The sequence below is a fragment of the Saimiri boliviensis genome, chromosome 11, assembly GCF_048565385.1.
Source record: "Saimiri boliviensis isolate mSaiBol1 chromosome 11, mSaiBol1.pri, whole genome shotgun sequence".
Taxonomy (NCBI): Eukaryota; Metazoa; Chordata; class Mammalia; order Primates; family Cebidae; genus Saimiri; species Saimiri boliviensis.
The window spans coordinates 61646192-61672066 of NC_133459.1; the positions used below are offsets into that span (position 1 = coordinate 61646192).

At 50.1% G+C, this 25875-nt stretch overlaps 1 protein-coding gene and 1 long non-coding RNA gene across 3 annotated transcripts; one reads left to right on the forward strand and one right to left on the reverse strand.

The window, feature by feature from the left end:
- Positions 1–16105: 16105 nt before the first annotated feature.
- LOC141580405 (uncharacterized) lies at positions 16106–17693 on the reverse strand. Of its 2 annotated transcripts, none has more exons than XR_012512611.1 (3): positions 17553–17693; positions 16555–16662; positions 16106–16404 (listed from the first exon to the last, which is right to left on the reverse strand). It is a non-coding gene; the product is annotated as an uncharacterized LOC141580405 (long non-coding RNA). The 2 variants fall into 2 exon arrangements; XR_012512610.1 differs by lacking the exon at positions 17553–17693 and adding an exon at positions 16868–17322.
- Positions 17694–17801: 108 nt separating this feature from the next.
- On the forward strand, positions 17802–20346 carry FOXD3 (forkhead box D3). Its single transcript, XM_039474143.2, has one exon. It carries the CDS (start codon positions 18295–18297, stop codon positions 19720–19722), a length of 1428 nt encoding a protein of 475 aa, XP_039330077.2. The 5' UTR covers positions 17802–18294; the 3' UTR covers positions 19723–20346.
- The last annotated feature ends 5529 nt before the right edge of the window (positions 20347–25875 follow it).

A 25875-nucleotide genomic window follows, 5' to 3' on the forward strand; every position in this document is an offset into this window, starting at 1 on the left:
GTCCTACCACTGCACTCCAGCCTGGGCAACAAAGTATGACCCTGTCGAGAGAGAGAGAGAGAGAGAGAGAGAGCAGCCTGGGCAACAAAGTATGACCCTGTCGAGAGAGAGAGAGAGAGAGAGAGAGAGAGAGAGAGAGAGAGCAGCCTGGGCAACAAAGTATGACCCTGTCGAGAGAAAGAGAGAGAGAGAGAGAAAAGAAAGAAGGAAGGAAGAAAGAAAGAGAAAGAAAAAGAAAGGAAGACAGAAAAGGAAGGAAGGAGGAGAGAGAAAAAAAAAAGGAAGAAAGAAAGAGAAAGAAAAGGAAGGAAGGAAGGGAGGGAGGGAGGGAGGGAAGTAGGACAATGTTTTTAAAAAAGGCTGGGCACGGTGGCTCACGCCTGTAATCCCAGCACTTTGGGAGGCTGAGGCGGGCAGACCACCTGAGGTCAGGAGTTTGAGACCAGCCTGACCAACATGGAGAAACTCCGTCTCTACTGAAAATACAGAAAGTTAGCTGGGTGTGGTGGCACATGCCTGTAATACCAAGTACTTGGGAGGCTGAGGCAGGAAAATGGCTTGAATCTGGGAGACAGAGGTTACCATCAGCCAAGATCGTGCCATGGCACTAAAGCCTGGGTAACAAGAGGGAAACTCAGGCTGGGCGCGGTGGCTCAAGCCTGTAATTCCAGCACTTTGGGAGGCCGAGGCGGGTGGATCACGAGTTCAAGAGATCGAGACCATCCTGGTCAACATGGTGAAACCCCATCTCTACTAAAAATACAAAAATTAGCTGGGCATGGTGGTGCGTGCCTGTAATCCCAGCTACTCAGGAGGCTGAGGCAGGAGAATTGCCTGAACCCAGGAGGCGGAGGTTGCGGTGAGCCAAGATCACGCCATTGCACTCTAGCCTGGGTAACAAGAGCGAAACTCCATCTCAAAAAAAAAAAAAAAAATACATGGCCATGAGGAAGACAGGAGCTATCTGGAGAATTCTATTAGCGGAAGAGAATTATAGTGGCAGAAACATTTACCAGCTTGGACTGAAAGTGACATAGACAGTACAAAAGGAAAAGAGGTCTCTGGATCCCCCACTTTACAAACTTCTACCAGCAGAAAGCAGGTTAAAAAAAAAAAAAAAAACTACTTGGTTGCAAAAACATGTTATCTTCCGGGCCGGGCGTGGTGGCTCAAGCCTATAATCCCAGCACTTTGGGAGGCCGAGGTAGGTGGATCACGAGGTCAAGAGATCGAGACCATCCTGGTCAACATGGTGAAACCCCGTCTCTACTAAAAATATAAAAAATTAGCTGGGCATGGTGGCACGTGCCTGTAATCCCAACTACTCAGGAGGCTGAGGCAGGAGAATTGCCTGAACCCAGGAGGTGGAGGTTGCGGTGAGCCGAGATCGCGCCATTGCACTCCAGCCTGGGTAACAAGAGCAAAACTCCGTCTCAAAAAAAAAAAAAAAATCAATAAAATAAATAAATAAATAAAATAACCTGTTATCTTCCATGAAAAAAGAAGGATGACTCACTCAGACCATGGAAACAAGAGCCAAGGAAATAGAAAATTCTTCTCAGGCTTTGAGACCTAATCAGGGAAAAGCCAATCTGTGCCTAACTGAATTTCAGAATTCCTAAGAACCAGTTCCTCTTGTGTGACTTCCCTATTACCCCTCTCTGAATAGGAGTGTCTATGTAGCAGTCAGCTTATGCCTGTCCTACCATTTTATGTTGAGTATACACGGAGGAAGCTAACTTGTTTCTTTAGTTCACAGATCTTCAGAGAGAGAAACTGTACTCAGGGAGTTGTACTTATGAAACTACACCTGAGATGTCTCATTTATACCTGAAATTCTTTATACAACAAAATTCTAAACTTTGAAATGATACTGCAATGAAATGGGACTTTTGAGAATCTTGGGGGAAGGTGAGCACATTTTGCATGTCGAAGCAATGTTAATATAGGGTAGATTATGGTAGCTAGTCTCCAAGATGGCCCCCAGTGATCCTTCTGGTAGCCTTACCTTCTGGGGTTCACATCTTTTTATAGTGCACTCCCACATTGCATCAGGGTTGGCTTGTGTGACCAATAGATTCCACAAAACTGATAGTAAATGATGAAATTAGGTCATAAAAAAACTCGGTGGTTTTTTCTTGCTCTTTCTCTTCTATCATTTGCTCTAGCAAGCCAGCTGCCATGTCATAAGGACTCTTAAGCAGCCCAGTGGAGAGACCTATGCGACAATAAACTAAGGCCGCCTTCAAACAACTAAGTGAGCCCCAGTCACGGCTTCAGATGACCGCAGCCCCAGTCAACAGCTTGCCTGTAACCTCATGAAAGATCCTGAGCAAGAACTGCCAAGACATGCCCCTTCTGAATTCCCGATCCACAAAAACTATGGGAAAGTAAGCATTTGTTATTTTAAGCTGCTATATTTTGGAGAATGTTGTAATATGTCATAATTGTAAGTAGTTACTAAAAATTCTATATTCATTTTTTTCCCCTAAAAATTGTCTGTTCTGAGAAGGCTCCCAAAATCAGTTATCAAAAAAGTACGATGAGGCGGGTGAGTGGCTCACCCCTGTACTCCCAGCACTTTGGGAGGCCGAGGTGGGCAAATCATGAGGTCAGGAGTTCGAGACCAGACTGGGTAACATGATGAAACCCCATCTCCACTAAAAATACAAAAATTAGCCGGGCATGGTGGCATGCACCTGCAATCCCAGCTACTCAGGAGGTTGAGGCAGGAGAATCACTTGAACAGGGAGGCAGAGGTTGCAGTGAGCCGAGATGGCTCCACTGCACCCCAGCCTGGGTGACAGAGTGAGATTCCATCTCAAAAAAAAAAAAAAAAAAAAAAGTACTATGGACTGTTTCAAAGAAAAACACAAAATCATTGACATATATGTCTTCATCTCATAAAAAAGCAAAATATCAAATTCTGAAGTAATGACTAGATAATAAAGATCTCTTGTTCTTTGTATATCATCCTCCATAATTCAAATAATTAATAATAAAATTATAAAAACAAACAATATTCCCCCATTGAATGGTTTAATTCAGTTGTAGTACCAGTGAGAAAGGTACTGAAGATAAAAAGGGAAGGAAGGGGCATTTGAAAAGCAAGATGATATTACAGGGCAGTGCTAAGTCATAGAGAAGAGCACAGGCTCTGAAGCCAAACTGCATTGGTCCAAATCCTGTCTCATGACCTTCCTCATTTGTAAAATGAAAATAATTAGCACTCTTCCCTCATAAGATGGTTGTAAGTAGTAAATAAATACATGGAAGTTGCATAGGAGAGCATCTGGCACATAGCAAGTGCATCATAAATCACTTTCATCATCGTGGTGGTGTGGATAGGGCAGGAATGTATACATGTATTTGGGTTTACAAAGAAGATTCAGTCACAGTCTTATTTGGCATCTTGCTGATTTAATTTCCCTTCAGAAAACGTCAAGAGAGTTAAAAGAGAAGCCCTGACCTAGCTGGGAGGCAATTAAAACTATAGTAAGTGATACCTACATTTGTTTCAAGTATTTCCCTATCCATGAGTATATCACTATGGGCAGTTTCACAGTTGGGTTCTAAGTGTTGAAAGTTACATCAACGGCCAGGCATGGTGGCTTATGCCTGTAATCCCAGCACTTTGGGAGGCTGAGGCAGGTGGATCACGAAGTCAGGAGTTCAAGACCAGCCTGGCCAACATGGTGAAACACAGTCTCTACTAAAAATATAAAAAATTAGCTGGGCGTGGTGATGCATGCCTGTAGTCCCTGCTACTCAGGAGACTGAGGCAAGAGAATCGCTTGAACTCAGGAGACAGAGGTTGCAGTGAGTCAAGATCACACCATTGCACTCCAGCCTGGGCAATAAGAGTGAAACTCTGTGTCAAAAAAAAGAAAAGAAAAGAAAGAAAGAAAGTTACATCAACTACATACAAGGTAGCCAAATAATTTTTTCTTTTCTTTTCTTTTTTTTTTTTCTGAGACGGAGTTTCACTCTTGTTACCCAGGCTGGAGTGCAATGGCGCGATCTCGGCTCACCGCAACCTCCGCCTCCTGGGTTCAGGCAATTCTCCTGCCTCAGCCTCCTGAGTAGCTGGGATTACAGGCACGCACCACCATGCCCAGCTAATTTTTTGTATTTTTAGTAGAGACGGGGTTTCACCATGTTGACCAGGATGGTCTCGATCTATCGACTTCGTGATCCACCCGCCTCGGCCTCCCAAAGTGCTGGGATTACAGGCTTGAGCCACCGCGCCCGGCTTTTTTGTTTTTGTTTTTGTTTTTGTTTTTTTTTGAGACGGAGTTTCGCTGTTGTTACCCAGGCTGGAGTGCAATGGCGCGATCTCGACTCACCGCAACCTCCGCCTCCTGAGTTCAGGCAATTCTCCTGCCTCAGCCTCCTGAGTAGCTGGGATTACAGGCACGTGCCACCACGCCCAGCTAATTTTTTGTATTTTTAGTAGAGACGGGGTTTCACCATGTTGACCAGGATGGTCTCGATGTCTTGACCTCATGATCCACCGGCCTCAGCCTCCCAAAGTGCTGGGATTACAGGCATGAGCCACCGCACCTGGCGCCAAATAATTTGTTATCCAAACTGGGACACTTCTGAGAATAAAATAGGCCCTAGAAAAGATTATATTTGAAAAGCAGGCTTAAACTGGAATTGTTCCAGGCCAGTAGGGATAAATGATTGGTCACTGTGACTGTGAGACAAGTCCATAGAAAAGCAATACACATAGGTTGTAATGAAATTGTATAATAACATTTTACAACTATGCACAGAATGAAGAAATAGTATCTACTCCCAATAAAACTACCTCACCAGAAGCAATCTACTTATATTTAAATAATTCCTATCAGAATAATTATTAAATAAGCAATCTACTTATACTTAAATAATTCCTATCAGAAGTGGCCAAACCCTTATTATAGTAACTCTATAAAAATTATGGCCGGGCATGGTGGCTCACCCTTGTAATCCCAGCACTTTGGGAGACCGAGGCGGGTGGATCACGAGGTCAGGAGTTCAACACCAGCCTGGGCAACATGGTGAAACCCTGTCTCTGCTAAAATACAAAAAATTAGCCAGGTGTCGCAGTGTGCACCTGTAGTCCCAGCTACTCGGGAGGCTGAGGCAGGAGAATTGCTTGAACCTGGGAAGTGGAGGTTGCAGTGAGCTGAGATTGCACCACTGCACTCCAGCCTGGGTGAGAGCAAGACTATGTCTCAAAAAAAAAAAAAAAATTACATATAGCTGGGCGAGGTGATCTGTGTCTGTAGCCCCAGCTACTTAGGAGGCTGAAGCAGGATTGCTTGTGCCCAGGAGTTTTAGTCTAGCCTAGACAACAGACTGAGACCCTGTCTCTGATGAATAAAAAAAAAATTATATAATAAATACATATCTCAGAGCACTTGACCTTGTTGACTACTCTTCTCAAAACTCCCTCTTCCTTGGTTTCCATGATAATACTTCCTCCCAATTTATGCTTTATTTATTTTCAAACTTCCTTTTATGGGCCCTTTTTTCTTCTACCATGTCCTGTATTTCCTCATCCTCTCAATTGCTGAACTAACACACTCTTATTGCATGACACATCACACTTGAACACTAATGACTCCCAATGTTTATTTGTAGTCCTGACGTCTCTCTTAAGGTCTGTATCTGAACTGTCTAATATGATAGCAATTAGTTACATGTAATTATGCAACAATTGAAATGTGGCTAGTCCAAATTGAGATACACACCATATTTCAAAGACTTAGTATGAAAAAAAGAATGGAAAATATCTTAAATTTTATATCGATTACATCCTGAAATGTTAAATTTTTTTTTTTCTTTTTTTGAGACAGAGTTTCGCTCTTGTTACCCAGGCTGGAGTGCAATGGCACGATCTTGGCTCACTGCAACCTCCGCCCACTGGGTTCAGGCAATTCTTCTGCCTTAGCCTCCTGAGTAGCTGGGATTACAGGCACACACCACCATGCCCAGCTAATTTTTTGTCTTTTTAGTAGAGATGGGGTTTCACCATGTTGACCAGGATGGTCTTAATCTCTTGACCTTGTGATCCAACCGCCTCGGCCTCCCAAAGTGCTGGGATTACAGGCTTGAGCCACTGCGCCCGGCGAAATGTTAATATTTTTAGGTATAATAAAAATAAAGATTTTGGGGTTAAATAAAATGTATCATTAAAATCAATTTTACTTAGGTTAATGGCATCACATAAGAAAAATTAATTTTATGTGTTTCTATTTTTTTAAAAAAAACTTTTGTGGGTGCATAGTAGTTGTATATATTTATGGGATATATGAGATACTTTGATACAGGCATGCAATATACAATAATCACATCATGCTAAATGAAGTATCCTTCTCCTCAAGCATTTATCCTTTGTGTTACAAACAATCCAGTGGTACTCTTTTTTTTTTTTTTTTTTTTTTTTTTTTTTCTTTTTTTTTTGAGACGGAGTTTCGCTCTTGTTACCCAGGATGGAGTGCAATGGCGCGATCTCGGCTCACCGCAACCTCCGCCTCCCGGGTTCAGGCAATTCTCCTGCCTCAGCCTCCTGAGTAACTGGGATTACAGGCATGTGCCACCATGTCCAGCTAATTTTTTGTATTTTTAGTAGAGACGGGGTTTCACCATGTTGACCAGGATGGTCTCGATCTCTTGACCTCGTGATCCACCCGCCTCGGCCTCCCAAAGTGCTGGGATTACAGGCTTGAGCCACCGTGCCCGGCCCCCAGTGGTACTCTTTTAGCTTGTTTGTTTGTTTGTTTTTGAGACAGAGTCTTGCTTATCGCCCAGGCTGGAGAGTAGGGCATGATCTCCGTTCACTGCAACCTCTACCTCCCAGGTTCCAGTGATTCTCCTGCCTCAGCCTTTTGAGTAGCTGGGGCCACAGGCACCCACCACCAGACCCAGCTAATTTTTGTATTTTTAGTAGAGAAGGGGATTCACCATGTTGGCCAGGCTGGTCTCAAACTCCTGACCTCAGATGATACGCCCACCTCAGCCTCCCAAAATGCTGGGATTACAGGTGTGAGCCATTGCGCCCAGCCTCTTTAGTTATTTTATTTATTTATTTATTTATTTATTTATTTATTTATTTATTTATTTTTCGAGGCGGAGTTTCGCTCTTGTTACCCAGGCTGGAGTGCAATGGCGCGATCTCGGCTCACCGCAACCTCCGTCTCCTGGGTTCAGGCAATTCTCCTGCCTCAGCATCCCGAGTAGCTGGGATTACAGGCATGTGCCACCATGCCCAGCTCATTTTTTGGATTTTTAGTAGAAACGGGGTTTCACCATGTTGACCAGGATGGTCTCGATCTCTTGACCTCGTGATCCACCTGCCTCGGCCTCCCAAAGTGCTGGGATTATAGGCTTGAGCCACCGCGCCCGGCCGCCCAGCTAATTTTTTTACTTTTTTGTAGAGACAGGGTCTTGGTATGTTTTCCAGATTGGTCTCAAACCCCTAGCCTCAAGCAATCCTCTTGCCTCAGCCTCCCAAAGTTCTGGATTTACAGGCATGAGCCACCATGCTCAACATTCATTACATGTTTTTGATCAGAGAAGCGACTGACATGCTCCAACTGACATTTAAGGAAATAATTCCAGTAGTCATGTCAATGACTGAGGAACAAGGAAATACAGTGTATCTCCGTATGTATTCTCCTTCTCAATTAATGATAACACATTTCTTCTAGACATTCAAATTTTATACCTGGGAGTTACTGTGAACACTTTCTTTCTTAGTAATCAGACACTTAGTTCCATCTGTTTTCTTCTTCAATCCTCTCAAAGTCATCATCATCTCCTCTTCTCCAGTCTCACTGCCAATAATTTAAATCACACCTTCATCATCTCTTACCGAGATAACGGAAATAGCCTCCTTGCAATCTTTAGTCTTTTAGCTCCTCAGTTTATCCTTCACATTCCCACGAAGAATAGTTCCCCCCACCAAAAAAGTTTTTTTTTTTCTGAGATGGAGTCTCACACTGTTGCCCAGGCTAGAGTGCAATGGTGTGATCTCGGCTCACTGCAACCTCTTCCTCCCAGGTTCAAGTGATTCTCCTGCCTCAGCCTCCAGAGTAACTGGAGTTACAGGTATGTACCACAACGCCCAGCTAATTTTTGTATTTTTAGTAAAGACGGGATCTCACCATGTTGTCCAGGATGGTTTTGAACTCCTGACCTCAGGTGATCCCTCCACCTCAACCTCCCAAAGTGCTGGGACTACAGGTGTGAGCCACCGTGCCCGACTAGTTCCAAATTTTATTTCAATCATGCCAATCAGTTAAAACTCTTTACTGGCTTCTTAATAACTTTGGGCTCTTTAGCCCAATATTGAGGAGTCTTTATTATTTTACTCTGGCCATTCCCTATCTCATTTCAGTTATACCAAACCGCTGCTCCTCATATCTTGCATGAATCTGTGTTTTTACTCATGCTATGTTTTCTTTCTCTTCCCAGAACTCTGTTCCTCTCTTTCTCTACCTAAGTGCTGCTTATCATTCACAACAGCTCAAGTATTATTTCTTAGGGAAACCTTCCTACCCACCTATTTTCTTTCCTAGGCAGAGTTAGTTATGTCTCTTTTGGGCTCCTGTAACATTCTATCACGTATTTATAACTCATGACACTGCCTTTTTTTTTTTTTTTTGAAACGGATTCTCATTCTGTCACCCAGGCTGGAGTGCAGTGGCATGATCTTCGCTCACTGCAACCTCCGCCTCCTGGGTTCAAGCAATTCTCGTGCCTCAGCCTCTCAAGTAGCTGAAATTACAGGTGCCCAACACCACACCCGGCTACTTTGTGTGTGTGTGTGTTTGTTTGTTTTTTTTTTTTTTTTTTTTTTTTTTTTTGAGACGGAGTTTTTGCTCGTTACCCAGGCTGGAGTGCAATGGCGCAATCTCGGCTCACCACAATCTCCGCCTCCTGGGTTCAGGCAATTCTCCTGCCTCAGCCTCCTGAGTAGCTGGGATTACAGGCACGCGCCACCATGCCCAGCTAATTTTTTGTTTTTTGAGTAGAGACGGGGTTTCACCATGTTGACCAGGATGGTCTCGATCTCTTGACCTCGTGATCCACCCGCCTCGGCCTCCCAAAGTGCTGGGATTACAGGCTTGAGCCACCGCGCCCGGCTGTGTGTGTGTTTTTAATAGAGACGGGGTTTCACCATTTTGGCCAGGCTGGTCTTGAACTCCTAACCTCATTATCCACCCGCCTCAGCCTCCCAAAGTGCTAGGATTACAGAAGTGAGCCATTGTGCCCGGCCCTCATCACACTACATTTTAACTATGGACTTCCTTGAATAAGTCCCCCACTAGAGTGAGAATGTGTCTTACCGATCTGGTTATTCAAGCAATATTTATTGAGCCATGCCTCCACCCCTATACCCCTAGTACTTGGCTGTAGGCTAGGGATACAACAGTGAACAGATAAAAATTCCTGCCCTTCTGGAATTAACATTCTAAAGGTGGAGTCCATCTTCTTATTCACCTTTGTAGTTCCAGTGCCTGGCCCTTGATGAATATCATGAGGTTAGAAAAATAGCTGGGTCTAACAACTAGCCTTTTGAATATTCTCTTTTCAAAGAGTATTTTCCTTTATCTGTGTCCTCTTTTAAATTTCTTCCATGTGTTTGTTAGTCAAATACTTCCACGTAGTCTAAATGTACTGTACCTAGACAAAATTTCTTTATTTCTTTTTTTTTTTTTTTTTTTGGAGGCAGAGAGTGTTGCTCTGTTGCCCAGGCTGGAGTATAATGGCAAGATCTTGGCTCACTGCAACCTCCACCTCCCAGGTTCAAGCAATTCTCCTGCCTCAGCCTCCTGAGTAGCTGGGATTACAGGCATGTACTACCATGCCCACCTAATTTTTAAATTTTTTTTTATGAGACGGAGTTTCGCTCTTGTTACCCAGGCTGGAGTGCAATGGCGCGATCTCGGCTCACCGCAACCTCCGCCTCCCGGGTTCAGGCAATTCTCCTGCCTCAGCCTCCTGAGTAGCTGGGATTACAGGCACACGCCACCATGCCCAGCTATTTTTTTTTTTTTTTTTTTTTTGTATTCTTAGTAGAGACGGGGTTTCACCATGTTGACCAGGATGGTCTCGATCTCTTGACCTCGTGATCCACCCGCCTCGGCCTCCCAAAGTGCTGGGATTACAGGCTTGAGCCACCGCGCCCAGCCAATTTTTTTTTTTTATTTTTAGTAGAGACGGGGTTTCACCATGTTGGCCAGGCTGGTCTCAAACTCCTGACCTCAAATGATCCACCGCTTCTGCCTCCCAAAGTGCTGGGATTACAGGCATGAGCCACCATGCCCAGCTACCTAGACAAAATTTCTAAGCAAATTTCAATTTTTACACTTTCCCTTGTCTCTTCTTCCATCCCTTTTTTGTTTCCTTATCACACACCTATTGTCCTTTTCCCTTGAGACCAGTATTTTCTGGCTGTCCAGAAGTACCATTAGGCATCCAACTTACTGCTTTCTTTTCCCAAAGTTTCCCAGTTCTAACTTAATTCTCCCCAGTCTCCCCGGAAAATTCCTAAAGTCAGAGCTAGCTGGTCAGTAGCATCTTCAATTTGAAGGCTTCACATTTTCTCAGTCCCCACCCAATGAGAAAGGCCCTCCTCAGCGCTGTTTCCTTTTGCCACTTGCATGACAAACGCTGATTATCTTGCATGGTTCTTCCTTGAGGAAACTCAGGTTTAATTTTTCTTTTCATTCCTAGCACTCTCCAGGTCTACGAGAGTTCAGTAAATTACTAACAAAGGAATAAATGAATAAATAAATATATATTATATACTTATATATCCTCTCCCCCTGAATTCAGCTGTGAGTATGACTTAAATCCAAGAAATTTCTGTATTAAAATGAGAGCTACCAAAAAAGGCAGCCAGAGATACGTATCTTTGACCCAAGGAAAACTTGTTTCTTTAAAAACGTTTAGAAGAATTTAAATTTTTAAAATGTATTTTGGCTTGGCAGGGCGGTTCGCACCTGTAATCCCAGCACTTTGAGAGTCTGAGGTGGGAAGATCACTTGAGGTCAAGAGCTTGAGACTAGCCTGGGCAACAGAGTGAGATCTCATCTCTACAAAAATTAAAAAATTAGCTGGGTGTGGTGGTGTGCACCTGTAGTCCCAGCTACTCAAGAGACTAAGGCAGGAGGACCGCTTGAGCACAGGAAGTCAAGAGCTGCAGCCATCTGCGATGTACTCTCCAGCCTGGGAGATAGAGTGAGACCCTATCTCAAATAAAAACAAACAAACAAAAATGTGTTTCGATATCCCCGATCCATGTCAAATCTGTTAGTGTACCTTTAGTACATGACTTCTGCATTGTTTGCTGACATTCTGTGTGAATAAAGTGTGTATCACAATGGTGTTTCAGTGTGTTATCCAAGTGGGACCTTTCCCCGGGATGTGAGGGAGCCAGTGGCATGGTCTTTTTAAGATTTTGCCAAGGGAAGACTGGGCTGGAAATGAGGCGGTAACTCGAAATCAAGTATCCCGTTGGGTGCACTGGAGGGTAGAGAAGATGGGATTCCTACACGAATGCTGAATGATAAACTTTTGGAAGGGCAGGGTTGTGAGAGCTCTTCCAGGTCACCTAGTGCTCTGGGTCATGCATAAGTAGGAAATGGACCCCAGACTCCCCGCAGAGAATCCTTCCCACAGGACTGAATGCTGTCCCCTCCTCGCCTCCCTCACACAAGGCGGAATCGCCGCGCATTGCACCGCAGGCGCTGGAGCCACTGCCCCTAGAACCAGATCTCTCTTCCAATCCTGTCCTCTCCAAGCTCCGGAGATGTCAAGGATTCTTTAGCAGGGGTTTTCCCATCTGCGCCTTGAGGAACTGCCCCTTAGGCAAGGCGGGCGGGCCCAAGCTGTGATGTGGAGAATTCGATGTCCGAGCGACCTCCTAGGAGGAGTGGGTCGAGTTAAATATAACCGCGCGAATGGAATGGCGCTAAAAATAAGGCAGCAGCTGGCCTGTCCACAGCCCTGTCCCGGGAGGGGCGGGGGCCCGAGTGGTCCTGGGCAGGAAGGCCGCGCCCGGCCCAGGGGCGAGGAGGCTGCGGCGTCCGCAGCCTGAGCTGGAAGGCCCGGGACGCCGAGCTCCGTGGGCCCCGGGACCTGCACTCGGGCTGGGTCGCGGGGCTGGAGGGGGACGGTCCAGGGGCATCCGAAATCAGGTCTAGCTTGCCCGGACTTAACAAGGTGCTGAGGTCCTGCCCGCCCCGCCGCCAGAGGGAGCCGAGCGCCAGAGGAGGACACGCGGAACCCTCCAGGAGGCCGGGCGTCTCCGGAGACCGAGGCGCCGGGGGACCCGCGGAGGGCGGCCCCGCGCGCTGCTCCGGAGGCTCCCGGGGGCGGGGGGCGCTCGGCCTTTTCTCTCCCCGCCTTCCCACAAACCCCTTCCAGCGCGCGCCCCGCTGCCCTGCCCGCCCTCCCGCGTCAGCGCCCCAACCATCAAGCCAGCAATTGAAACGTTTCCAAAACGGGCTATTTATTTGCTCCCAATAAATCGATCGGCGGTGATTAAGAAATCGATGTGGCCTGGGTGGGCGAATCGCTCGCGGGGAGGGAAAGGAGGCTTCCGCCCGGTGCCTGCGGGGAGGCCGAGGGCGGGCGCGGGCCTGAGGGAGGCGTGTCCCGCCTGGGCCACACCCGAGGACCCGACACCTGGGCGCGCAGGCCCGGGCAGGCCGCGTTCCCTAGGGCGGAGAGGGGCGCGCGCCCGCCGCCCGCTTTCCTCGGCCCCTTTCGCCTTTCTTTCTCGCGCGCCGGGGAGGCTGCGGCCGCCCGCGGCCGCCGAGCTGCTCGGAGGCTTTTGTTGCTCCTCGGCCGGCTGAATGGGGATTTTGTAAAGCGGGACGGATAAAAATGAGCAGCATCATATTGTTTGACAGAATGATCTCACATGATGAAGTGCCGACTCCGAAGGGGGTGAAAATGGTGAATTCCTAAAAACCCAGCCCTGGGCTCCTCTGCGAGCTGCCGGTAGCCTGGATGGACCCAGCGGACAGCCGGGCCCGGTCGCATCGCTCCAAACGGTGTCGGAAAGACTCCGGCTTTCAATGCCAAGTCATTTTTAAGCCCCGCTCCTGTCCAGGACCTTTCTCCTCGTGGATGAAAAGAACAATTTTCGAGAGAAAGGCTCGTTTTGATTAAATCTGACATGCTGCTGATAACTCCATGCTAATGTGAAATAATTAACATAATAGCCATAATTAAAAGCACGCTAACAATGCCATAAATTTATCACACAATTTTACTAGCTTTCTGCCCCTAACTGCTCTCTCATCGTTAATTAAACGTGTTGCCTTTTACAGAATGGATGTTTATACATTTCCAATATAAATAAATTCGAAACCATTCTGTCTCTCTTCCTCTTTCTCTCCTCCTTTCCTTTTGGACTCTCGCCATTTACAGGCACGCCTTGGCGTGGACCCGGAGTGGCAGACACCTTGAAAATAAATGAAGTCTCGAGATGCAAATCCAAACAAGAACATTAAATTGGCCTCTTTTTTCCACTTCGAAAAGATACGGAGAGATATACAACGGGGTGGTGGTGGCGAAGAGAGTTGAAAATCCCACCCATTGGGAAATGGAAATAATCTGGGTGGATTGGGGCCTTGGGTATCACCTCTGCCCTTTCCACCTTCCTTGGTGGCGGCCATCCAGACAAAGAGGCCGATAATAGTTTAACAAATCTATGAAGACTGTCAAGAAGAAGCAGACTTTGATTGTTGTGGGCGTGGGGGTCTAGGGGAGAAAGCAGGGTTCTTTTTCAAATAGCCCCACCCACATTTTGCTTTCTCTCCGAAAGAGAGTAACTGCTCTCGGTGGGGGACGCGCCCTTCACTCCGTGAAACCTGGTCCCAACTCCCCGGATTGTAAGAAAAGTGCACCCGCGCGCAGGCGTGATGATTCTATCTCACATCGCGCCAACGATTTATGCAAGCCACTGGCACAGTCTGAATTAAAAGAAGAGAAAGAGGGCACCTGGGTTCACTTGGGCCTGGTGAGGGGTAGGTGGGTAATTCCCGCCTTTCGCACTCTGACCGTGCTCCTCCTCCAGTGTTGACCACCTAAGAACCCAAAATGAGCTGTAATTAATTTCCCTTTCTCTATCATAAATTTTTCTATCTTATTTCCCTCCACCCCCCCCCCCCCCACCCGGACGCACACACTAAATCTCCCCTCCCCTGGAGACGTCTCAATTTCCTTCCTATCGATCCGGACTCCACTCTTCTTGCCTCCTGTTGCTAGAACCTAGATCCCTACTCCCCCCACCCCTCATTCCCACGGCATCCAGGTGGCTTTCCGGCGGGGTACCACGTACTCTGCCCACTCCAGGAGGAACCGAAGGAGATTCATTCCATTCTCCTTCGGTTGAAACATTTGAGCAGGTGAGGCAGCTGGCTGCCATCTTCCCCTTTAAATCTCTCCTGGGAAGTTCGCTTGTTGAGACTCAAAGAGTCACTCAAACTCATAATTGTGCGTGTCTGTGTGTGTGTGTGTCTACTCATTCTCCATCTACCTCCCCAATAACCCTTTGAGACTCAGAGACTGTTTATACACACACACACACACACACACACACACACACACACCCCTTTCCTTTCCCTTTATCAAATTTTCTTCTCCCCACTACATGTGTCTCACTTTCTCTCTGTATCTGTCTCGCTTCTTCCATCTCTGTCCTAAAGCTTGGCGGTAACTGACGACCTGTGGGCTTTCAGCCGCAAACTGCAACTACGCGGCAAACAATTTACTTAGCCTGGAATCTAGCCGGCCTCCGGCAGTACCCTGCACCACGTCGAGATCGGACCCTTCCGCTTGGGCGGCCTCCTGCATGGAGGCCAGCAGGAACCTTACTGTCTCCCACCCCGGGAGCCGCTTCGCCTCCTTCCCGTCCCCAGAGGTTGTGCGGGAGCTATGGTCCGCCTAGAGGGAGAAAGCCAGCGGCCGGTTCCCGAGCCGAGAGTGGCCGCGGAAAAATCCTCTGCCTCCGCTGGAAATCGATTAGGCCAGCGCGGGCGCGGGCGCGGGACGTCGGGGCCGCAGCCAGTAGGTTCTGTACGTCTCATCATTTAGCTAATCGAGTCGAAAAGTTTCTGTAAGGGCCGGACCCAGCATCAGATGGTAACACTGATTGAACAAGAGATTAACACAATAGATCTCTAACCGAGGGGAAGCGTTGCTTTTCACGCTACGCACCGTAATTAATGGTATGAATCAATTAATTTGACTTTTATTGTGTCGAAGGAAAAAAGCGCAACAAATGGAACGGGCAGCTGGGAGTTGTTCATACCCCACCCCCCTTCCCCAGGGAGGTTCCAAGGAGACACCCGGGAATGGACGGATCAGGCCGGGCGGTGGTGGAGGGAGGGTAGGAGGCAGCGACCAGCAGCGTGGAGGGAGTCCAGAGAGCTAGGCTCGGCAGGCGACAGAATCGAAATTAGGCTCATTTGGAGACACTTCGAGACCGGTGAGGGCAGCCCTGTAGCCACCATCCTCCGGCGCGCGTCCACACGCACGCGTCCACGCGGGGCCAGCCACCTAGGCCGCGGCAGGGCCAGCGCTGCGCCCCGTGCCTCTCGGGCTGGGCAACCCAAGCAGAGAAAGGAGGTTTCTGAATGTGTAAATTTCAGCTTTTTAGCTTTTTTTTTTTTTTGTCCTTCAGACCCTCCTTTGGTTGCAGAGGCAGTTGCAGCCGCGACCTTTGCAGCCCGGGGCGGTGGCCAGCCAGCTCAGTTCCGGTAGGTTTTGCGGAAGGCTGTCTAGACGGCTTTTGTAAACGGTTAGGAGCCTGCCGGCCACAAAGCTGTGCAGCTACGGAAATCAACTCTGAGATGCGTTTTAGGGCCAGGTGCAACCTCGGGATCATTTAGATAAAGAAAAACCATGGAGGTTCGCGGGCGTCTCAGGATAGAGTCACAGCCCCCCACCCTGCTCCCAGCCCCAACCAGGAATATCCTGCGCAGTCAGGATCCAATGGGTGTTAGTGTTACATCCGGGGAAACTGTCTAATGGATATAAGTCAATCTGTGTGTCTCAATGCTTGTAATGAAGCAAGTTTACAGATATTTAAATTTTTATTTCTATTTTACTGAGTTATTTTTGGTGTGTCTAGGACAAGGAAAGAGGAGATAGTGGGTGGGAAACAGACAGGGAATCAGAAGCACCACTGTTCATCTGGAATTAAATCCTCATCCCAGCATCTTCTGCAAATATTTCACCAATTATTTCCTCTCGGACCTCCTCCCCTCGTGCTCCTTCCTCTGGTGAGACCGGCGCTCCCCTCCCAGGCTGCCGCGGACAAATAGGGATTGGGTTCCATGTGCCTGCCACAACAGACAGGCTCTTGCTGCTCCCAACTAGGCGGCCTAAATGCTGGAGGAAAGAGGATATGGCGGATTCACCGGGTCAAGAGCACTGACTCTCCGTGGAGGTGTGAGGTCCACGCACCCCAGCCAGGTACTTGGAGTCGTTTTGCAGTGCCTCCCCCTCCAGTCACAGTGAAATCCCCACAGTTTTTCCTACCATCACTGACTTGCATTGCACTCCGCGAGCACTGGCCACACATCCTCGCCTCCACCCGCTCTGCCGCCGGTTTCCTCGGAAGTTAAATCTTGAAGGATCTGTCTACAGCTTAAGAGGAGAAAATCCACGTTAATTGGCAGCAACGGAGAGCCCAGTCCGCTGGCATGGTCAACTCTGCCCAGGTTCCTCCGAGGCCATGCCCGCCGCCCGGGAAGTCACCACCCGTAACCCTCACGTTTCTTTAGCCGCCCCTGCCTGGGCGCGGCGTCTAACCTGGAGGCACTAGGCCTCTTTCCGGACCCACTCGACTTACCCAGGCAGCCGCCAATCCCGGCTCCTTTCCCAGCACCTCATTTCCGATTTTTTCATATGCTAAGTCGTTTAACAACTCCAAGTAGCCAGTTATGGCTTCTTTATTTATAGGTTCCCTGTTATTTTACGTCGTTTTTATTTCTCTCGGCAACTATTCTAATAGATTAATCAATAGCCATTTTCTGACCTTCGGGAACCCCAGCTGATGCTGTTTGTTGTCGCACGAAAAAATACATAGAGAAAAAACATGCCTGCATCAAGCCAGGAAAGCGCAGGCAGGACTAGAGTGGTTTGGTAGGGGGAGGGGGGAAAAGATATCTCAGCAGGTGTCTTCCCCGGAATGAGCACTGAGGCCGGAGGGGGATCTGAAGGCTAATTAGCAAGAGCGAGCCGGGCGCGCAGCTCTTACTCTTTTAAGCTAAAAGCAATGAAACAAAAAGCAAAACAGAGACTAAGTTTTGTTTTTTAAAAGAAGGGATGGGAACCTCGTTCTAGGTCGCCCAGTCCCTGTCTAAGGAGTGTGGCAACAGGGGGGAGAGAAGGGGGGAAGGGAGAGGAGGCGGGGGGCGGGGAAGGGAGAGGAGGCGGGGAAGCCAAGGCAGCGACAGTCGCACAGTCTGGCGGACGCTTCCAGACCCACGCCCTCACTCGATCACACCCACCTACCCACCCACACTCACACCCACCAGCTCCCTGGGCCCTAGGGCCCTGGTCCCGCCTGGGCGGGGGTCTCCGGGCGGGCTGCAGCGCCCTCGGGACCCCGGGGATGCTGGCGCACGGTGCGGAGCGGAGTTGCGCGTCTCTCGTCCCTTTGTTGACAATTCCCTGAACCAACTTGAGTTTGGCCGACTCCGCCGCGGCCCTGACGTCACGCACGGTCACGTGGCCCCGCCTCCCGCTGGATCTTTAAGTAGAAAGTAATCTATCAGGCCAGTCCTTAAAACGGGACTTTCGACTACCGGGGCTTCGGCGTCCCTGACACCTAGCCCCCTGCCCCCCCGCGATTGCCCCTGCCCGGGCCCTTCCGAGCCGCTCGGCGCCCGGCGTCCCGCGCCCGACTGGACCGCTCCTGCGCCCCACGCCAGGGCCAGAGGCCGAGGAAGGCGGGCTAAGTGAGGGGGCGCGGCGTGGACGAACCGCCGGGGCCGGGAGCTGTATCAAGCGCCTAGAACCGAGCGCCAGGGAGGGCAAGAGTTCCCAGAGCGCGGCCGCGGGGGGCGAACGGTAGCGCCCGCGCCGCGCGATGCCGGGCCGCCAAGTGTGAGCCACGCGGAGCGGGCCCCGAGCCACCTGCGGCCCCCTCCCCTCTCCCTGCCCCCCATCTTTCGGGGGCGACTCAACCCTCTTCCCCTGAGCTCCGCGGCAGCCCCCGACCACCCCCATCGCCCGCTGCCCCCTCCCGGCCGCCGCTACCAACCCCGAGGAGGGATGACCCTCTCCGGCGGCGGCAGCGCCAGCGACATGTCCGGCCAGACGGTGCTGACGGCCGAGGACGTGGACATCGATGTGGTGGGCGAGGGCGACGACGGGCTGGAGGAGAAGGACAGCGACGCGGGTTGCGACAGCCCCGCGGGGCCGCCGGAGCTGCGCCTGGACGAGGCGGACGCGGTGTCCCCGGCGGCACCCCATCACGGGCAGCCTCAGCCGCCCCACCAGCAGCCCCTGGCATTGCCCAAGGAGGCGGCCGGGGCCGGGGCCCGACCGGGGAGCGAGGTGGGCGCCCCGGAGGAGGACGGCTGCAAGGGCGGCGTGGGCGGCGAGGAGGGCGGCGCGGGCGGCGGCGGGCCCGGCGCGGGCAGTGGTTCGGCGGGCGGCCTGGCCCCGAGCAAGCCCAAGAACAGCCTGGTGAAGCCGCCCTACTCGTACATCGCGCTCATCACCATGGCCATCCTGCAGAGCCCGCAGAAGAAGCTGACCCTGAGCGGCATCTGCGAGTTCATCAGCAACCGCTTCCCCTACTACCGGGAGAAGTTCCCCGCCTGGCAGAACAGCATCCGCCACAACCTCTCGCTCAACGACTGCTTCGTCAAGATCCCCCGCGAGCCGGGCAACCCCGGCAAGGGCAACTACTGGACCCTGGACCCGCAGTCCGAGGACATGTTCGACAACGGCAGCTTCCTGCGGCGCCGGAAACGCTTCAAGCGCCACCAGCAGGAGCACCTGCGCGAGCAGACGGCGCTCATGATGCAGAGCTTCGGCGCCTACAGCCTGGCGGCGGCGGCCGGCGCCGCGGGACCCTACGGCCGCCCCTATGGCCTGCACCCGGCGGCAGCGGCTGGTGCCTATTCGCACCCGGCAGCGGCGGCGGCCGCGGCGGCCGCGGCGGCGCTCCAGTACCCGTACGCGCTGCCGCCGGTGGCGCCGGTGCTGCCTCCAGCCGTGCCGCTGCTGCCCTCGGGCGAGCTGGGCCGCAAAGCGGCCGCCTTCGGCTCACAGCTCGGCCCGGGCCTGCAGCTGCAGCTCAATAGCCTGGGCGCTGCCGCGGCCGCTGCGGGCACCGCGGGCACCACCGCGTCGCTCATCAAGTCCGAGCCAAGCGCGCGGCCGTCGTTCAGCATCGAGAACATCATAGGTGGGGGCCCCGCGGCTCCCGGGGGCTCGGCGGCGGGCGCTGGGGGCGCCGGCGGCACTGGGGGCTCCGGGGGCGGCAGCACCGCGCAGTCGTTCCTGCGGCCACCCGGGACCGTGCAATCGGCAGCGCTCATGGCCACGCACCAGCCGCTGTCGCTCAGCCGGACGACCGCCACTATCGCGCCCATTCTGAGCGTGCCGCTCTCGGGACAGTTTCTGCAGCCCGCAGCCTCGGCCGCCGCCGCTGCCGCCGCCGCCGCTCAAGCCAAATGGCCCGCGCAATAGGGACGCGCCAGTGGCCGGGACCCAGGGCCGGGTGCGGCCGCGAGCTGCAGCTGCTCCTCCAGGCTGCGCGCCCTGTCCAGATCCCGGTCCCGCCGCCCAATCCCGGACTCTGCCTCTCCCCCATTTCCTTGCCCCTGAGCCCCCAACGCCTACCTTCCGCGGCCTCCACCCCCTCGCGCACACCTAAGCTGGTCGAGCAAACACCGCGCGCCCGCCGGGAATAGCTTTCCATACAGGTAAAACCGAAAACCGAATTTTCCAAAAACGCACCCCGACGGCGCCTGCTCTTAGTACCGTGGGGATGGGAGGGAAATTCTTTGTATATATTTGTATAAAAATTATTGACTTTCCTTTTGGGGTTTTTATTTTTTTAAGAAAAAACAAATTGCGTAGATTTAGAGCTCTGAACTTTCATTTTTTTTGAAGGTTCGCTCTCCGAAGTTTTATCTGAGAAAAGAATGTATAGAGACGTTGGGAGATTTTAAATATAAAAAATTTTCAAAAAGGCAAAAAGCGTCATTCTATTATGAAAGTCTGTTTATATATGAATGAATATATATGGTATTCTAAATGTTATTCCATCGTGTTGTACACAACTTTGTAAATAAATTTTTTAAATGCCCAGCCTAGTGTTTCATTTAGTTGTCTGAAGTAAATGGCAAGATTTTAAAATGTTATTTGCCTTTTTCTCCTCCCCAGAAAATCAAGGAATTTCAAGTAATGACCTTTTCAAACTTTATTAATTCATAATTTGAGTGTAAGAAAATTTTAATTGGAGAAAGGAAGCAGTATGCCTAATTTAAACTGTGTTAATTTTTTTTTTTTTTTTTTTTTTTTTTTTAGTTTTCACATAAAATCAGGATATGGGCATTAATATCATTCATATCAACCCATTAAATCTAAATGACCAGACATTTCTGTAAAGTAAGCTGTCATAAGAAAAGAAAGAAAACTAAACAACAGCAGAGTCTTTTAAAAATTGTTTTAAAATGACCAGACTTGTATATTCTGCAATGAAAACTTCCCAAATGAGGGAGTTCCTGGTCGTTTCAGTTATCCTTTTAAAAGTAAGTAAATTCCAAATCCCTCTTTTTAGCATTTAAATCTTAGATTTTTGAATTTATTTCTCTTCATTCCTTAAGTGGAAGTGGTAAATAAACCTAGCTGGTTTAAATTTATGTTAAGGCATTTTACATTTTGCAGTGGGCTTTTATTATCTATATTCATCTGATAATACATGGTTTTGTTTTCATAATATTTTCAAATAAGATATCTCATTTATAGGGCAATAATCCAGAACATAATCGGATTTCTGAAGGATTCCTATAGATGCTTCCTCTCCCTCCAACCCGAAGCTTTCTGAAGGCCAAGGAATGGTGGCCTTAATACCACTTTAAAAACAGCTGCATATCACGTCTTCCCCCTTTTTTCTTTACCTTAGGCTAGGTTAGTGTGAAATGCGAGATCATAGGACAGGAACGGGGAAGGTACTCCTAGATTATTTTTAATGTGCATTTCAGCTGTTAAAAACTCTTTAAAGAAAGGATGAAGGTAGAAATGAAATATCTTGATGTGGGAGGCTGGTTCTCACCACCATCAGCATATCCTCAAAAGGCATCAATTCTGATTATTTTGTAATTAATTTAGATTTACAATTACTTGTGCGAAATCGCTTTTAAAAGCTGGAGCGAGTGACAGTGCTGTCGCTGGGCCCTGCGCGCGTCCTTATGGTCAAAGCCGGCCAGTCCCCGGTGTTGCAGTCGACTTTGCCTCCCTGGTGGTGGAGATGCCTCCCTTCCGCGGATTCCAGCCTCATTTCTGTCAACGTGGGCTGGAGATCGCTTTGAAAGACGCTTCCTTGCAAATACCGAAATCTGTTTTCCTGGTAAACAGTAAACATTATTGTGTCCTGAGTAAACATTCCTTCTGGATCAGGGTCCTAAAATAAAACAAGCTGCCGGGGGTGAGATAGTTTAACTTGATAAACAAGAACCTGATAACCACCGCCGAGAGGAGCAACGGTAACCTTCATCGGCAAGAGATTATGGACCACACGGTCTCCGGGCGGGTCCCTTCTAATCTCCTTTTACAAGGAAAACTAAACGGATCTAATTTTGTTTGTGTGTTGCAGCTATAAAAGTAACAAGTTGTTTCACAGTTGTGTCTGGCTAATCGGTTTTTACACAAACAGCAAATGGTACATGATTTGTGCAAACACATAGAGAGGTTATTTCTAAATTTAGCTGACACCCCCTGGGAAAAGGGAAAGGCAGGGCTTCTTGAATTCACTTTTAGCCTCAAGAAGCTGCTGATCCAAGGCTTCTAAATGACATTGGATAACAGGGGCCTCATTCCATCCCTGATCCTTTGTTACTTATAAAATTACTCGCTCATATTTCCGCGCATAGCAGCAATACCGGCCGAGCCTGCGCCTGCAGCGTGACACTCAGCCACAAGCCGCCGCCGGAGACTCGCAGGGCTTTTTCCAGCGCTACATTCATTAGGCGGCGAGGTGAACAGAAGGAGAGAGCTGCCGGCAACTTTCCTTCCAGCCACTTCTTAACCGTCGAACGATGGCCTGGAGATGGTCCCCTTCCTTTAAGTCGTGGAGGGCCGGAAACTCTCAGACCCAGACCCCGACCCCCAACCTGCTAGTGGTGGTTTAAAGTTCTGGCAGATGTCAGGCAGATGGGCCCGGCCGTCGCACCCTCAAAAGCTGTTTTTGGTTTAAGCTTTTTAAACCTCGAAGATTTAGCGCAGAAGGGGAAATGCAAATATCATAATGATCGCTAGCACTTAGTGGTGGGGCGGGGGGAAGCCTGAAACCCAGGTCTGATGTTATGGAACGCAGGCACCTGCGACAAACGGCACTGGAAACGACTCTCTCGTTGAGATTTAAAGGCAACACGACTGATATCCACTTTTTATTCCACTTAAGAAAAAAAAAAAAAACTAAAGGAAGGGGGCAGATTTATTTGCAATACAGTAAAAGGAGAAAGCCGGTTGATTTTTATGGGGAAGATTTTAGCTTTCGGCTACACACGCATTTAGACTTTTCTACTTTCTCTAGCACTCATTCCTAGAAAATCAATCCAGCCCTCAGGCCTGTGGCCCCTAGAGCATTCTCAGAACCAACTTCTGAGTGGGACCTCCCGCATCTAGTCCCTCCGGGAATGGAGGGTGGGTCTGGATGTCCTGGGAAAGGCGAACCGAGTAGAGCAAAATACTTGTGCGGGCAATGGAGGGCTCTCTGTGAGATGGCAAATGTGGCCTGTAGGGGGCGACGAGCAGACGGAAAACTTCGCGGTTTGTCTGGAAGGGTCCAGCCCCAGCCCCGGAGGCCTCTTCTTCCCTCCGAAGTTCTGAGCCCATTCAGGGCTCATCCTCAGGCCCGGATCGCCTAGGTCCAATCTCCAGAAGCTGCTTTCCTCCTTTCCTCGGCCTGTGTCCTGGGAGGAACAGAGTCCCGAGGCGAGTTTGTCCTAAAGATTGGGAGGCAATAAAGTTTAGTGATGAGGAAACATTGACTTGAAAGCAATTAAGAGTTGTATTCGAGGTTATTTATTTCACATGGTTTATAGGGTGAGTCTTGGTAGTGAGGAGACTATGAAAGGCTGCTATATGTGTGTGAGAGGTGGGTGTTTTTAGGGTGAGTCCCTTGAGAAACTGTCCTGAGGGGTATGTGATCTGAAAAAGAGCGAGTTGCAGAGCTTTGTGTCCCTTGACTCCACCTGTGTCCCCGGTGGTGCAGCTGCAGAATCAAGTAGTGCAAGGAGGAGGTTGAAAGGGCATTCTGAAAGTGCCAGGATGAGCTTTGTGGGGGGCCGTCTGTTTCAAGGGAGGAGGCAACAGGAAGAAGTGGGATGCGAAAGGCCTTGCAGAAGGGTTCCAACAGGGATTAGGCATTTTCTAACTGTGACTTTGGACAAGCTGCTTGGTTTCTTTGAATCTCTCCATTTCCTTGACTCTACAGTGAGAATGAGTCTGCCTGTCGCTGGGACTTGCAGAATGAGGTGACTTGGTGTCAGTGAAAAATGTCTTACAAACTGTAAAGTGCTGGGGGCATGTAGAGTTTCTTTCTTTCTTTCTTTCTTTTTTTTTTTTTTTTTTTTTTTTTTTGAGACAGAGTGTCGCTCTTGTTACCCAGGCTGGAGTGCAATGGCGCGATCTCGGCTCACCGCAACCTCCGCCTCCTGGGTTCAGGCAATTCTCCTGCCTCAGCCTCCTGAGTAGCTGGGACTACAGGCACGCGCCACCATGCCCAGCTAATTTTTTTTGTATTTTTAGTAGAGACAGGGTTTCACCACGTTGACCAGGATGGTCTCGATCTCTCGACCTCGTGATCCACCCGCCTCGGCCTCCCAAAGTGCTGGGATTACAGGCTTGAGCCACCCCGCCCGGCCTGAGTTTATTTCTTAATGGCCTCTGCAGGGAGAAACAACTTGGTACTAAGCGCTGGTACACTGCCAAATACCTTGGCTTGGTTTTGAACAACTTGATTTTAGGTATGAAAAGTGGATTTTTCTAAGAGCGGTTACAGAACCTACCCCAGGAAACCCCCACCCCAAAAGGGGCTTTTAAATGTGGAGCCTCCTCCTGGTCTGTAGCCCTTCTACCATGCCCAGGAGAAGCCCCTGGTGCCCACCCATCCTTCAGCCCGCACCCCCAGCTCCAGGGAGAGGGCATACGTTTCTCCCCTCTCAGGCAGAACGCGGACTCTGCTGTTTGCCCCTATGCTTCCACCATCCCAGGCAAGTGGGGAAACCTGAGTCCACCGCTGACAGACACCCATTAGTGCAAGATGCGGCCTGGGAGGCGAATTAAAGGTAACCAGATCCCAAACCCACTTAAAAGACCATCCTCCTCTTGCTGCCCTCCAGCAGTTGGCAGAGTTACGCCCAGAGCCAACTTCGCTCTTCGCCACTCCCCCTCCCCTTGCCCTCTGAGGAATGTACAAGCCATTCTTTGCTCCCTGGGGTACACAGAATAAAATTTGAAAAGAAATGTAAAACCAGCCAGGGTGTCTGTAAGAAAGCATAACCATCTCATTTTTATTTCCTGAAGTGCTGTCATATATTAGAATTTTTTAAATGCAGAATTAAATTGGTCTTCTCCCCCATATTAACATAAAACTGGTACCTAAGGCTCTTCTCTAGATGATCTGTGCTTTTGCACACAGCTCCGTCCCATCAGAGGCAAGGTGGGGAAGACGAGGGACACCGTCACTCTCGCCTGAGTCCTCTGGTGCTGAATTCCGAAACCGTCTTCAGAAAAACAGTCCTAGGATATCGGCATTACAAGTGGCCTCCAGGGTCACCCTGGACCTCTTTTCACACAGGGCCACTCAGAAGGTTCTGGGACTTACCCAGTGTCCCTCAGCAGCCCAAGTGCAAGCTGTGGAAGTACTCCGAGGAGGAAAAAGTGTGCTTTACCCAGCAAGAAGCCGCTACTTGAGGAAGCAAACACAGCCGACTCTGGGGCAAGGAAGGTTGAGGAGGGTTGAGAGGAGAAGGAAAAGACAGACACAGACGCGCCGGGCTGGCGGAACTCAGCTCCGGGAAGGCTGCGGACCTGGACCCTGGGGTTTCCCGAGGCCTGGGCGCCTCTAGCCCGGTGCTGGGCGGTTCTGCGGGGACCGACGCCCCCATTTCCTTCTTGCCTAGTGATTTGGGAGGGAAGAAGGAAGGCGGGAACTACAGGCCGGAAGCTCCCCTCGCCCAGCGGCCCAGCCACAGTGCTGTCGTGTCGGGGGTCGGTCCCCACGGGCGCCCCCGACTCCCTGCCCAGGCTGAGATCACCCCCGCGCCAACCTCGAGGGCTCAGCCTCCGGGACTCCAGCTGCCCCTGCCTGGAGGGAGGGAAGGGAGAAGAGAGTTCGAATTAATTACGAAGGAAACCCAGCCGGGAAAGACATCCACCACGGACCCGGGCGTGCAGCTGGCCGCGCGGTGGGGCCTCTGCGCCGGTCCCCGTCCCGCGGCGACTCAGTTGCCGGCTCATAGGTGGCTCCCGACGGAAAATGAATTTCCTCAGAGTGAACCTGGGCGGCCTAGAGGGTCCAGCCTGGGATCTTTGGGGAAATAGGGGCAAGTTTACCACGCTCTAATTAGGCCGCAGCCCTAGGCGCGAGGACCCCGGCGACCCAGCGGCTGG

Coding starts and splice junctions, on each gene's coding strand:
- FOXD3 (XM_039474143.2), top strand. CDS start 18,295: ATGACCCTCTCCGGCGGCGGCAGCGCCAGCGACATGTCCGGCCAGACG.